This window comes from Danio aesculapii, chromosome 3 (assembly GCF_903798145.1).
Source record: "Danio aesculapii chromosome 3, fDanAes4.1, whole genome shotgun sequence".
Classification (NCBI taxonomy): Eukaryota; Metazoa; Chordata; class Actinopteri; order Cypriniformes; family Danionidae; genus Danio; species Danio aesculapii.
The window spans coordinates 50,656,207-50,669,787 of NC_079437.1; the positions used below are offsets into that span (position 1 = coordinate 50,656,207).

Consider the following 13,581-nt stretch of genomic DNA (forward strand, 5'->3'; position numbering starts at 1 on the left):
TTAAAGGAAGAAAACTTCAGCAGCTGTTTAGTTAAAAATACTTTAGAGCAGTGTTTCTCAACCACATTCTTGGGGGACCACCAGCCCAGCACATTACCATGTCTCCTTAACCAATCACACCTGATTCAGATCATCAGCAGAGACAAAGACCTGTAATAAGTGTGACAAAGGAGACTTCCAAAGATTTGCTAGCAAAAAAAAAACTTTAAATAATTTGCAAGTAGAAATTAAATTAGCTTTAAGTAAAGGAGAATTTAAAAGAATGATTGCAGTTGAGATATATAAGAAGTGGCAACAGATATGGAGCAATGAAACTAAAGGAAGACATCTGTACCAGATTCAGGAATATGTTGGAAACGAGAGGAAAAGGTATGGATATAGGAAGGAGAATCTCATCATTACAAGATTAAGGACTGGTCATACATCATTAAATTACAGCCTGTATAAAATAGGAAAGCATGAATTGGTGAAGTGTGATAATTGCAGAGATTTGGAACCAGTGAAGCATATCATTTTAGAATGTTCTGCTTATGAAAGAGAGCGGTTTCAGTTAATCCAAGAATTAGGGCAGCTGGAAATTGAGGTAATTTCTTTAAAAGTTTTGCTAGGAAATTTAGACAATCAAGAATTCAAGAAGTGTTAATGAAATATTTGGGAAACATAGGAATAATGCATAGAATGTATTGTATTTATTTATTTATATTAGGTTTAAACTTGAGTGTTTCATCCACACACCATCCACATTTGTCATATTTAATTTCCTACCTTATTGAAGCAGCAGCAGGATAATCTCCCATTCACTCTTTCATGCAGAGAAATCTCCTCAATTACCTAAAGACCTATGCATTCAGACGTTTTGACGTCCAAACATGTCTTTATATAAGTTCAGTATTGTTGTTGCAGATAATGTGATTTAAATATTTTCCAGTTGGCTAGATATTGACTAACAGTCATTCAAACATCTTTTCTGAAGCCTCTCTACTTGACTGTTGGTCTCGCGCGTCCATCATGTTTGTAGTTTATTAACACTTTTCACACGTGTTGATAGTTCTGATCGATTTCACGTCCATCACACAATATATTGTGGGCAATATCAGCGGTTAGAGTATGGACACTTCTACACTTAAATTTTTTTATCGGAAATAGCAAACCATCTGGGAATCTGGCATACTCTTTTTAACATACTATGGTTTGGGACAAACTAATTCTATTTTCAAATACTATTTAGGACGCATAGTATGCAGATTGGGACACAGCAGAAGTGTTGGTGGTCCTCCAGGAACGTATAGATAAACACTGTTAACACTTTTTTTTTTTTTGCTTGTGTTGTTATTTTTATTTCAAATAATGGCTAATTTAAATAACAATTTACAGTATGTAACCTGGCTTATGTTAGCCCCAGGTAAAAAGTGGCACTAACCTCACTTCTAAATGAAACAAGTGTGAAATGTTCCTTTACACCAGTGGTTCACAATTCCAGTCCTCTGGCCACCTCGCCCTGCACATACTGTAGACCCTTTTCACATTTCCCGTTTTCTCAGCAGAAGTCTTAGGGCACAGTAAATAGGAGAGAACAACAAATAATATTCCTATTTGCTGAAATAAAAGTAAAACGCCATGATGGTGTTATCAAGATTCAGAAAAAGGAAAAAAATATAGTGTGAGACTGATAAAAGCAAGCTGCATTAGAAACACCTCACATAAGCGGTATTTTATTATTATTATTATTTTGTAATTTGATGAAAAGATGATGTAATACATACATAAATGCATTCAAATGTTCATGTTTTTTAAAAAGCTAAATAATAAAAACTTTCAAGGATTTAAGATTATAATGGCCATTAAACACGTCATAACAGTCCTGTGAAAAGGGTCCATTTTGTATGTCTTCCTTACTTGATTCACCTGATTCAGATCATCAGCTCGTTAACAGAAATATCCATAAACTGATCCTTGTGTGTCAAATAAGAGAGACATACTTTGATAATTGAGAACCACTGCTTTACAAAATTACAGGCATTTCTTTTACTTATCAGAAATACAGGTATAACGTTGTCACTGGAGTATTTTATGTACTACTATGTACGCATATGAACTCTTTAGGTACAAACTAATTACATGCAAATTAAAAAGCCAAATTATACACACCACAGATGTTTTGGTCACTACTACTTCCAATACAAGAGTGATTTACTATTTCTAACGGTTGAATTAACTAAAGTTTTCTCACTGATGTAAGAAGTCTAATTAAGTATTCATAGCCTGCAACATGTATTAATTACTGGAAGCAAATTTAAATGTGTTCGAATTATACACTACCTGACAAAAGTCTTGTCATCGATCCCAGTTGTAAGAGCAACAAATAATACATTGACTTCTAGTTGATTATTTGAAAAAATGGCAGAAGATAGATTTTTCTGATGAATCATCTGTTGAACTGCATCCCAAATACTACAGAAGACCTATTGGAACCCGCATGGACTTAAGATTCTCATAGAAATCAGTGAAGTTTGGTTAAGGAAAAATCATGGTTTGCGGTTACATTCTGTATGGGGGTGTGCGAGAGATCTGCAGAGTGGATGGCGACATCAACAGCCTGAGGTATCAAGACATTTGTGCTGCCCATTACATTACAAACCACTGGAGAGGACAAATTCTTCAGCAGGATAGCACTCCTCATACTTCAGCCTCCACATCAAAGCTCTTGAATGCATGAAATCAAATTCCAGATCTATTTGCAGGACTCCAGCATCTGACCTTTAAGAGATGACAAATAATTTCCAGCACTCATTTCTGGAGTCTGTTTGACGTCAAAATGCCACACACAATGCAATGACATCAGATGAAGATGTGTGGCCTGATATTATCCTTTTAATCTTTTAAAACCCTGATTCTGGTGAGCAACAGCCTTTGTCGGATTTAATTTCCTGATTTGCAAAGGGTGACCTTAGTGCCAAATTTGTGTATGTGTGATAAATGGCGACTCTCTAGGGACACTTATTTATAGGTATTTTTTATAATGAAGACAGTTGTACATAAATATGACTTGGTTAATGAGAATATTTGTATATTGTTGCAGGGTGATGGAAGAATATTAGAAATACTGAAAATGAATCAGCATTAGAGATTAAAGACGACAGTCTTGAAAGTGGTGTTATGAATCTGAGTAATAACTTAGTCTAGTCATGAATTGATGTGAAATAACACCAACGACCTAGATTTATTTTGTGTTTCAAACAAGATGCTAATGCGCTGTATAATAAAGCCATTTAAAACAAAACTATTCCTTGCATTTTCTTTTATTTATACCACATAATCCAATCTACTCGCAAATGTTATTCATTTCAAAAGTCACATAAATGATTTTAACTGCAGTGTTTTAAAAGTCAAGTACAAAATTAGATTCACATTCAAATGTCTGTACAGTACTTCAAGTAAATTTAGTGTTAACTGCTACATATTCTACTAATTAAAACTAGCACAACTTCAAGATTTCACTGATATCTCTAAAGACCTCACAATTTCATAGAGTGTTTAGTTCGGACCTGAGAGTGTCCAGAATCCATCCTTTTAATATTTGACATTGGCAGTGCATTGGGTGTTACAGTGTTCAACTTTGCTATGTGCAAACTTTGTGTTTGTCATTGAATAATCTGCGTAACGTGTAGACCTGTGTGAGGGCCACGCTGATCATCACCAGCAGACTGGCGCAGGACCAGAAGGAGACGCGCCACAGGTTATCCTCCAGCAGGTATCGGTCACGAGCCTCGAACGCCCGCAGTGTCGTCTGAAGCTGACGGCTTCGCTCTAGGCTCTTGTGCACTGCGTCCATCGAGTCCTGTGTGAGGACAGAAGAACATCAGTGAAACTACAACGAACATTCATTCATCTTTATAGTTCAGTTATGGTAAAGTGCAACATGGTGGCTCAGTGGTTAGCACTGCAAGAAGGTCGCTGGTTCGAGTCAAAAGACATGTGCTATAGGTCAGAGTTTCTCAACCATGTTCCTGGAGGACCACCAGCCCAGCAAATGTTCATGTCTTCTTAACCAAACCCACCTGATTCAGATCAACAGTTCCTTAGCTGAGACTTAAAGACCTGTAGTGGGTGAGACAAAGGACACATCCAAAACATGCAGTGTTGGTGGTCCTCCAGGAACGTGGTTGAGAAACACTGCTATAGGTGAATTGAATAAATTTTATTGGCCGTAGTGTGTGCGAATGAAAGAGTGTAAGGATGTTTCCCAGTACTGGGTTGCAGCTGGAAGGGCTGCATAAAACATCCTGGAATAGTTGGTGGTTCATTCCGCTGTGTCGACGTCTGAAATAGAGACTAAGCTGAAGGAAATTGAATGAATGAAGAACAACATTTGAAAAAAACAAAAGATTTTAACCATGATTTTGTTATCAGAACACTTTTTACAATATAAACTTCCAAGGTTAAGTGTCGTATCTACATCAGGGGTGTTCAAACCTTTTCTTATGAAGGGCCAAAAACTTGACTGAGGCTAGTGGGCCAAAGGTAAATATAGCTGCCATGGGTAATTGCCTCATTTATTTGATCATGTTTAGAAATGACTAGAAAAAATAGCTTTATATTAACTAATACAGTTTTTTTTCACATTTAACAAGGAACTTATTACAATAAAAACAATCGCATTTATAACAGAATTTCACAAGTTTTTGTCTTGATTTGCTTGCCGATGTCTTCTGCATATTCTGTCGAGTGACAGTATTTACATTTTTAAAAATCTGATTTATTTACAACATTTAATTGAAACATTTAATTTCTGTTTGCTTTTTTGTAGCTCAACAATAAAAATAAACAAAAAATGTTATGTCAAGTTAGAAATGACGATTTCTTTATCTCTGTTAAAGGCGTTCGTCCCAACTCACTTCTCACTTCTCTCAGATGGTATGGTTGGCCAAATCAAAGGTTACAATGCGGGCCCTACTTTGGGCATCTCTGAACTACATAAACTAAAAAAAAAAATAGTGAAAATATTATGACACCAGCTTGTGTTTTGTAGTTACTGCTGATTTGACATTATTGTTGTTGTTTTTTTTTCCTTTTCTTTTTCTGAAGTACAATTTTGTCAGAGGCCATAACAAATGTTGCAATGCTTATTCTAGGCTTTAACTCTTTAACTTTAGACTTTAATTTTGAGCAAATGTGTAGTTACTGCACTTTGCCTTTGTATGGCAGTATAGTGTCTTATTATGGTATTCAAAACATTTGATGTTTTGCTTAAGATGTCTCTTGCAAAATGAATTAGAGTATATGATGCCTTCTAAGTTAAAAAATAAAATAAAATAAATAAATAAATATAACTCAAAGTTATATTTATTTTCTAAAGACTCTCAGAGTTTTTTTAAAGTTAATTTTCTGTTAATTTGTGACCCTGGACGACCAAACCAGTCTTAACGTGTGCAGGAATATTTGTAAAAACTGTCAACAATAAATCTAAATAAGTCAAAATGGTTGATTTTTCTTTTAAGTAAATAAAATTTCTTTTCTTTCAAGAATATTAAGTAAAGATCATGTTAAATGCAGACATTTTGTAAATGTCCTTCTGTAAATACATTATTCAACATTTAAAGTGGTTTAAAGCCTTTAAAGTTGTCCTAAAACTATTAAATAACACCAGCTCACAGTTTGTCAGATAATATTTTTTCTTCTGGAGAAAGTCTTATTTGTATTAATGGTGCTTTTACACTTGGTTCAATTGCCTGGACCGAACTAAAGTTTGATTGTCCCCCTTTGCCACCTTCTCGGCTGGTTTGTGATCACACTTTCTTTTTTTCTTCTATACCCTGGTACACTTGCGTCATCAAGCTGCTGTTTTGTGTACAGCTGTTGCTAGGTAACAGCCCCGAAAGCAAAGTGCCAAAATGGAGACGTACGCATATCACGGTCGTTCTGCTCTTACAGAATCTTTTCATATGATTAGCAGACATAATCACTGTGTTTGCACTGGGTCAGTCCCGCTTGTCACCAAGGTAGGTTATACACAGACAAACACACACTTGAATGACTTTTATGAAAACTAAAGTTTGTTGTACAGTTGGCGTTTCACTTCCATTATTTTGTATGATTGCATTCATATCAGAAGTGAATCGTACCCCAGACCACCTTTTTCAGGCGGACTCGGGTACGATTCATGGGTGTGCACCTGAGTTTAAAAGACAGCGTTCACACTGGCTAAATGAACCATACTCTGACATAAAACGAACCCAGGTGTGAACCAAAAGTGCTAGTGTGAAAGCACCATAATTTAGCATCTTTAATGATTATTGTAAGTGTGAAGTTGTGTAAATACATAAGTCACATTAGAATGAATGGTTTGTTTTGAATACATAGTGGTCAGAGCAGATATTAGTGAAAAGGATTGGCTGACATTATACAAATGTGATACATAGATATGCGCCATAATAAAACTTAAATGAAACTCATTCAAAAAGTAACTAAGCTTCACTTAAAAAAGGCAGCTTTTCTAACTACCCTTGACCTTAACAGAGTGTGACCCTTTTACCAATAAGGCCTCACACTATACGCCTTTGTTTGTTGTGAATAGGCGCCCTCTAGTGACAGCAGTGCTTTTATTCATTCATTCATTTTCTTTTCGGCTTAATCCCTTTATTAACCTGAGGTTGCCACAGCGGAATAAACCGCTAACTTATCCAGCATATGTTTTACGCAGCAGATGCCCTTCCAGCCGCAACCCATCACTTGGAAACATACATACACACTCGTTCACACACATACACTGCAGACAATTTAGCCTACCCAATTCACCTGTACTGCATGTCTTTGGACTGTGGGGGAAACCGGAGCACCCGGAGGAAACCCACGCAAACGCAGGGAGAACATGCACACAGAAACGCCAACTGACCCAGCCGAGGCTCGAACCAGTTACCTTCTTGCTGTGAGGCAACAGCACTACCTACTGTGCCATTGCATCGCCACAGTGCTTTTAATCCTTATTAAAGAAAAAGATATATATTTTTTTTAATCAGGCACTTTGAGCTTTAAAACTACAGTTGTTTTACATTCACAAACAGCTATATAAACCATAACTTATAACAATAATAATAAACATAAACCACTGCATGAAAGAGGAGGATATCTGAAAAAGCTTTAAAACTGATAATCCACACGATCAATTTCCTGCATTAATGGATGTAAACAGCGGCAAATGAATGAAAAGATGTTTGATTATTGTGTACCCTGATATCCTCCAGTTTGTACTCCAATGAGTCCTCGGGTTCAGCCAGCGCAGCCCAGTCTTCATCATCCTCATCCTCTCCTTCTGGTCCATCCATGATCACCTCCACATACACCATCTTCTCCGACATACGGCTGAAGCTGTTATCAAAGCAGATCCTGTAGTCGCCCTCCTCAGTGGATTCAACACTGATGGAAAACACACAGCAAGATTACTACAATGCATTTAATGACTATAAGAAAAACTGAAAAATAAAATGGAACGAATATAACTGCTTTGCTTCAGTGAACCAAATTCATGCATTTAACTCAATTACATCAAATTTATTAATTCAACTTATTTCAAATTTTCAGTGTTTTGGGGGATAATGAGTATAGCCTGCAGCTACTGTAGCTCTCTGCAACTCGCATGGTCATGGTGTTAGTGATAACTAGCAGGGATATATACTGACACCCCAGTATCTTGATGGGGACTCTATACTGCTCAGTGAGACGTTAAACCAAGGTCCTGACTCTCTGTGGTCATTAAAAATCCCAAATTTGCCCACCAGCCTCTGTCCATCATGACCTCCTAACCATCCCCATATCACAATTGGCTTCCTCTCCATCAATCAGCTGGTGTGATGTGTGGTCTGGCGCATTATGGCTTCCATCGTGCCATCCATGTGTGTGCTGCTCACAGGTGGTGGATGAGAAGACAACCACCCCCTCTTCCAAAAAAAATGTGTAAAGAACTTTGAGCTTCCAGAAAAGCACTATATAAATGTAAGGAATTATTATTATTATTGATAAAAATTATTAGCTGACTTACTGTACAGACCTACCTCTGACTGGCTATTTCAGCAGATCTCAAAGATGACCATTTTTATTTAAAACAAACCATGACAAGCTTGCATTTCTGCACCAATAAATGAATTACCACAAAAGATTACACTTATTATTGTACTATTTACCATCCATGCACGAGCACAGGTGTCTATTAATATACATACATCTACAGTTTTAATTAAATTTTAGGCTAAAAGTACATATACACACCTATTTTATAAGAAAAGTATCTTGTGAACACTTTTGGTGCTTTAGATGTGCCAGTTTCAGACTGCAGACCAATATTCCCGACATTCACCACTAAAATGAGCTGAAACAACACAATTCTAAACTTAATTATTTTATGTTCAATCCACTTAAATTTGGGGAAAAAAAAACTAATAAGTTCACTTAATTCCTTCACGTGAACCCAACACAAATCGATTGTGTGGAACCCAGCATTTTTTACAGTGTAGACTGCTGGACGTGGTCATGCATTCACAATGGTAAAACCCATAATAGGGGTGAAGAAATGTATATTTATTTTCCCATTATTTTATTATTACTAACTGTTAAATATTCAGATCAGAGCAATTTATTTCCCACTATTTAAAGGGCTGAGCCCCACACATCGTTGATGACCCCCACACATTATTTGGGTCAAACCTCCCCTGTAAATTGCACCCTGGTTATAAGCACACATATTTCGAGAAATAAACTCAGACTTCTAAAACAAATAAGTCAAAATTGCAAGATATGAACTAAGAGTTCGAAGATAAAAGTATGGTGGCCGAGAGAGCTTCACGCTCTGCAATTTAAGAAAACACATGCAATTACAAAAAACACCAGCAAATAAAGAAACGATCTTCATCAATTTGACAGCACACGTGTTGCAAATTCTCACAACACAAACCACTGAAGAAACGTGCTGCAAATTGGTCACAACACAAGCAACTGAAGAAAAATGAAGCAATTAGTCAAGGCACTTACATTTACATTTACATTTAGTCATTTAGCAGACGCTTTTATCCAAAGCGATTTACAAATGAGGACAAGGAAGCAATTCACACAACTATAAGAGCAGCAGTGAACAAGTGCTATAGACAAGTTTCAGGTGTGTAAAGTCTAAGAAGCAAAGCATTAGTAAAAATTTATTTATTTTTTTTTTTTTGGAGAGAGAGAGGGCACAGTTAGTGGTATAGCCAGAGAGGCAGTTGCAGATTAGGAAGGAAAGTGGAGACTAAACAGTTGCGTTTTTAGTCGTTTCTTGAAGACAGCAAGTGACTCTGCTGTTCTGATGTAGTTAGGGAGTTCATTCCACCAACTGGGCAGATTGAATGTGAGAGTTCGGGAAAGTGATTTCTTCCCTCTTTGGGATGGAACAACGAGGCGACGTTCATTCACAGAACGCAAGTTTCTGGAGGGCACATATATCTGCAGAAGTGAGAGCAGATATGAAGGAGCCAAGCTAGAGGTCACTTTGTAAGCAAACATCAGAGCTTTGAATTTGATGCGGGCAGCAACTGGCAGCCAGTGCAAACGGGTGAGTAGCGGAGTGACATGTGCTCTTTTGGGTTCATCAAAGACCACTCGTGCTGCTGCGTTCGCACTTGCAAATATCCACGTAACACAACGGAAATGTTTCAAGGGGACCCAAAAACATGACGAACCCTGCTGAGATATGCTGTGTTATGTCGTGTAATCAAGATGATAAAATAAACGAAAAACAACTCACCTTTCAAAAGACCACCAATCACTTCACTGAGAAACAGTCACGGCATAATAACAAATAATAACCCATGTTTCAACTCAAAAAAGGCAAGACAATGAAATAACAACATTTTTGAAAACCTTACTAAACTGAGTTCAGAATCTCAAACTTGTCAAAACAATTTGAGTTAAATAAATAAATAACGATCATGTCTTAAAGTACACAGGTGTAGCACTACTATTCAGAGAATAAAAAAACGTCTGAATTGTTAGATTTTATTATGCAATTATTAGGAAAAAAAAACGTTATAATAATGAATTAAAAGGTTATATTTATCTTTTTTTAAATATTTCTATTACAAACGGCTTCATTCAAAAGGGTTTGGAAGTACATCAGAGTAAATGCTGAAGTTAACTACCTAGCATCAGTTTCTGTAAAGATGAAACTGTTTTCTGTCAATTCAGTTTTCAGTTCACTGTCAGTCATGCATCCAGCATGCAAACTAGCAGCTGAAGACATGCAAATACAGTGGGTTATGATGGTCCGAAACTGACGGGTGTGCAAATGAGTAAATGTGTAAAGGTTCAGCTCTGTGGGATGTGAAACTCACGTGTGGATGCCGTCAGATTTTCTAAAGTCTGAGACCAGTCTGTACCCTCGGGGGGAGATCAGAGTGAAGCCCACGTCCAGTCCTGAGCCTGCGATCACCTGCACACATACACAGATAATCGGTTTTTAGCAGCCTGATTAAGACAAATTAAGCAAACTTCACAACACTGTTTATTTCTGTGAAGTGACCTGCACATCCAACAGAATATTTAGTGTGCAGAAAATGTTTAGAAACCATATGTAAAACATGAGAATTATTCTGAGCAACTATCATTTATTCAAGGGATTTTGATGATTTTTGTCTCTACATTTGTATGCAACTGACTCACAGTAGGGTGATTAAATGAGATGACTAACTTTTAAAGAGATAGTTCCCACAAAAAAGAAAATTGATTTACCATAAAGAGGATAGTTTGAAAAATGTTGGCAATTAGTAGCCATTGACATCCATAACAGATAAAAACATATTATGGATGTCAATGGCGACTGGTTTCCAACATAGTTCAAAATGAATATTTTTGGACTGAACAGAAGAAATTAATTCAAACAGGTCTAGAACAAGTGGAACTGATTTCAAGTTTTCCATTTCAATTATTTACGTTTCTATACACCTATTTATATGCACCTATTATTAATGACCTCCTGAATCAAGAGTGTCTGTGTTCCTTGTCTGACACCTTCAAACACCACCGCACGTTCACTGCATGTCAGGATTTCATTCATTGATTAAATAAAGAAAGGATTCACGCAGCTTCTCCTACACCAGCAAATTCCGTTTTTACTGTTGTTATTTGGCTCCAGTTAATCAGGAAGTGGCAATTTTGTTTTCTTTGACTCACTGGATGGAAACGCTGCTTTATTCCCACATCTTTTATGTGATAATCTAGCTTTGCGCAGAAAGTTAATTCGCATTTTTGGATGGAAACATAGCTAATGATAATTAAAAATAAAATACACAAATACATTAAAAATGACAACAACACAAAAGAATTTTGATCAAGAAATTTCTCTTGTGGTTTGAAATAAAGATTATTTTTGAGAAGTGTAAATTTAATAAAATCTGGTGTAACCATACGGTAAAAAACATTATTCTTTCATAGTTTTTCAGTGATTTTCTATATAAATAACTTTTTCATAAATATAATCAAGTCTGGGTGGAATGGTTGCTCAGTGGTTAGCACTGTCGCCTCACAGTAAGAAAGTCGCTAAAAATCCCAAACTAAAATATCAACGGGAATAATTGACTTTCATAAATTGGTGAAGTTTGTTAGTCACCACTGTCGTGACTGGCTTGCTTAATTTGGGACTTGTGGAGCTGCGCATCAATGGATTTGCTCTTCAGTGTTTGGACTTTCAGCAACGAAAATAAAAACCATGCTGAAATGAACTAAACTGAACTTCAACTCTGAAAACTGGACTGACACAGTTTCAATTTACTAGAACGTCTATGTTAAGACACAACCTTCGACACAATTTACATTGTAAAAGCGCTATAGAAATAAACATGAATTGAATTGAATATTGTCAAAAATCTTGCCCTGAAAATCCTGTATCACTTTGGGGGCCAACCACAAGCACCTTTTGTTCAACATGGAGTTCTCCTTCTCCTACTTAACTTGTTATGAATTTTCTTTACTCGTATGTGAAGAATAAGATCAATAGCACTTGACCTATTAGTACAACTCAAAAACAGAACAATAATTGATCATTTTCAACAGTGATAATGTGAAATTTGTTCAGTGGCATCATTTCTGTTCTGCTCTTTAATATGGCTGACTGGTGATGCATCATGAAAACACTGTATATATGTGCCCCCTTTTTCCCAAATTCAAGTAACAGGCCTTTTATCTTCCACCAGCTGATAAAGCAGCTCAATGGAGACGCATGTGTGTCGTTACTGGAGATAAAATGTAGCAAGCAGAAACTATGCAGCACTAGAGACACTGTGATCCTGCCGGCAGATGGACTGAGCTTTAACTGGGGTCGCCTGTCCCGCAGCTGTGCCTGTTTTTAGCATAAAGCGGGACGGCTCCACAAACACACTCCACACACATGGCACAGCTACAGTAGTGAAGTTGGAGGATTACTGGAGTTACTAGCTTCGGTCTGTGTGTGTGTGTGTTGTCTACGACTGAATGAGGATTGCTCAAGACCTGCCACTGACTTGTCAATATATTGAACATCCCACCAGAACTGCAGAAAAGAAACACAATCATGCAACCAAATTCAAATACAGTCATTCATGATATGTGAACAGACGAGAGTCAGCGATCTTTACTGGAGTCATGCTGACAAGAGCTCCATACAAATGCACTTTGACCAAAACGTGCCAACTGAATGCGAAAGGAAAGTCCTGCTTCTTCCTGGTCATTATTGTCAAGCAAACCTGCAATGTAATTCTTAAAAGTTAAACAATAAATGTATAAAACAAGAGTGGCTTCTTTTAAATACTTCAAATATGTATATAATAGTCTGTTTAATAAAATATCAGATATGCAAAATGATAAACATGAAACAACAAAACAAACCTTGACAACACCTACTTCTCTGTTTTGTTTATGTTTTACAAACCATTTTAAGCAGGTTTTCGTTTAAACAAAGTCTAATGAAATATTTAAAAGTTTGTATTGACCTGGTACTCCACTTCCATGCTGCTGTTCCTGGTGGCCGTCTGGAAGAAGCACTCGGTTGCTCCAGCAGGCAGAAGGAAAGTGAACTCGGTGTCTTTATTTTGTCCGAAAGTGAATCCCAAATCAAGACAGAGTGTCAGGAAGGATAGAAAACACACCGCGAGACGCGTCTCGTCCATGACTTTTGCTCCTCCTAACACACTGAAGCAGCTGTTTCAAACAGGCAGTGTGCACTGCGACGCGACCTCACCAAGGACTCTATCATTGGCAAACTTCACCGCGAGCGCATTGTCTGGACTTCAGTGAACCTACATGACAAACAGCCGCGCTTAAAGTTTGATAACCGACGCGTTGCAGTTTTCCTGCGTCGCGTAAAACGCGTAAACACTGGTTGATTTGTTAACTGTGTTCCGACGTCAAGGTGTTGTACGCGTTTGTTGCGTCAAGAACGTTTCCAAAGCTACAGGAAGCTTTTCAACTCATCATGTTGTAATGCTGATTTAGCTGTTTGTAACGCACTCTGAGAAGCATCTGTCGTCGCATAAAAGGCAAGTTTAAACAGGCCCTGTACCACAAAACCAGCAACAAGTGGTGGATTGA

At 37.2% G+C, this 13,581-nt stretch overlaps 1 protein-coding gene across 1 annotated transcript; it reads right to left on the minus strand.

Annotated features, from left to right (window-relative positions):
* Positions 1 to 2,902: 2,902 nt before the first annotated feature.
* Positions 2,903 to 13,317, minus strand: tmed1a (transmembrane p24 trafficking protein 1a). The gene is made up of 4 exons (XM_056454203.1): positions 12,984 to 13,317; positions 10,353 to 10,450; positions 7,227 to 7,413; positions 2,903 to 3,838 (listed from the first exon to the last, which is right to left on the minus strand). The coding sequence occupies exons 1-4, from the start codon at positions 13,158 to 13,160 to the stop codon at positions 3,620 to 3,622; spliced, it is 681 nt and encodes a 226-aa protein (XP_056310178.1). The 5' UTR covers positions 13,161 to 13,317; the 3' UTR covers positions 2,903 to 3,619.
* Positions 13,318 to 13,581: the final 264 nt, after the last annotated feature.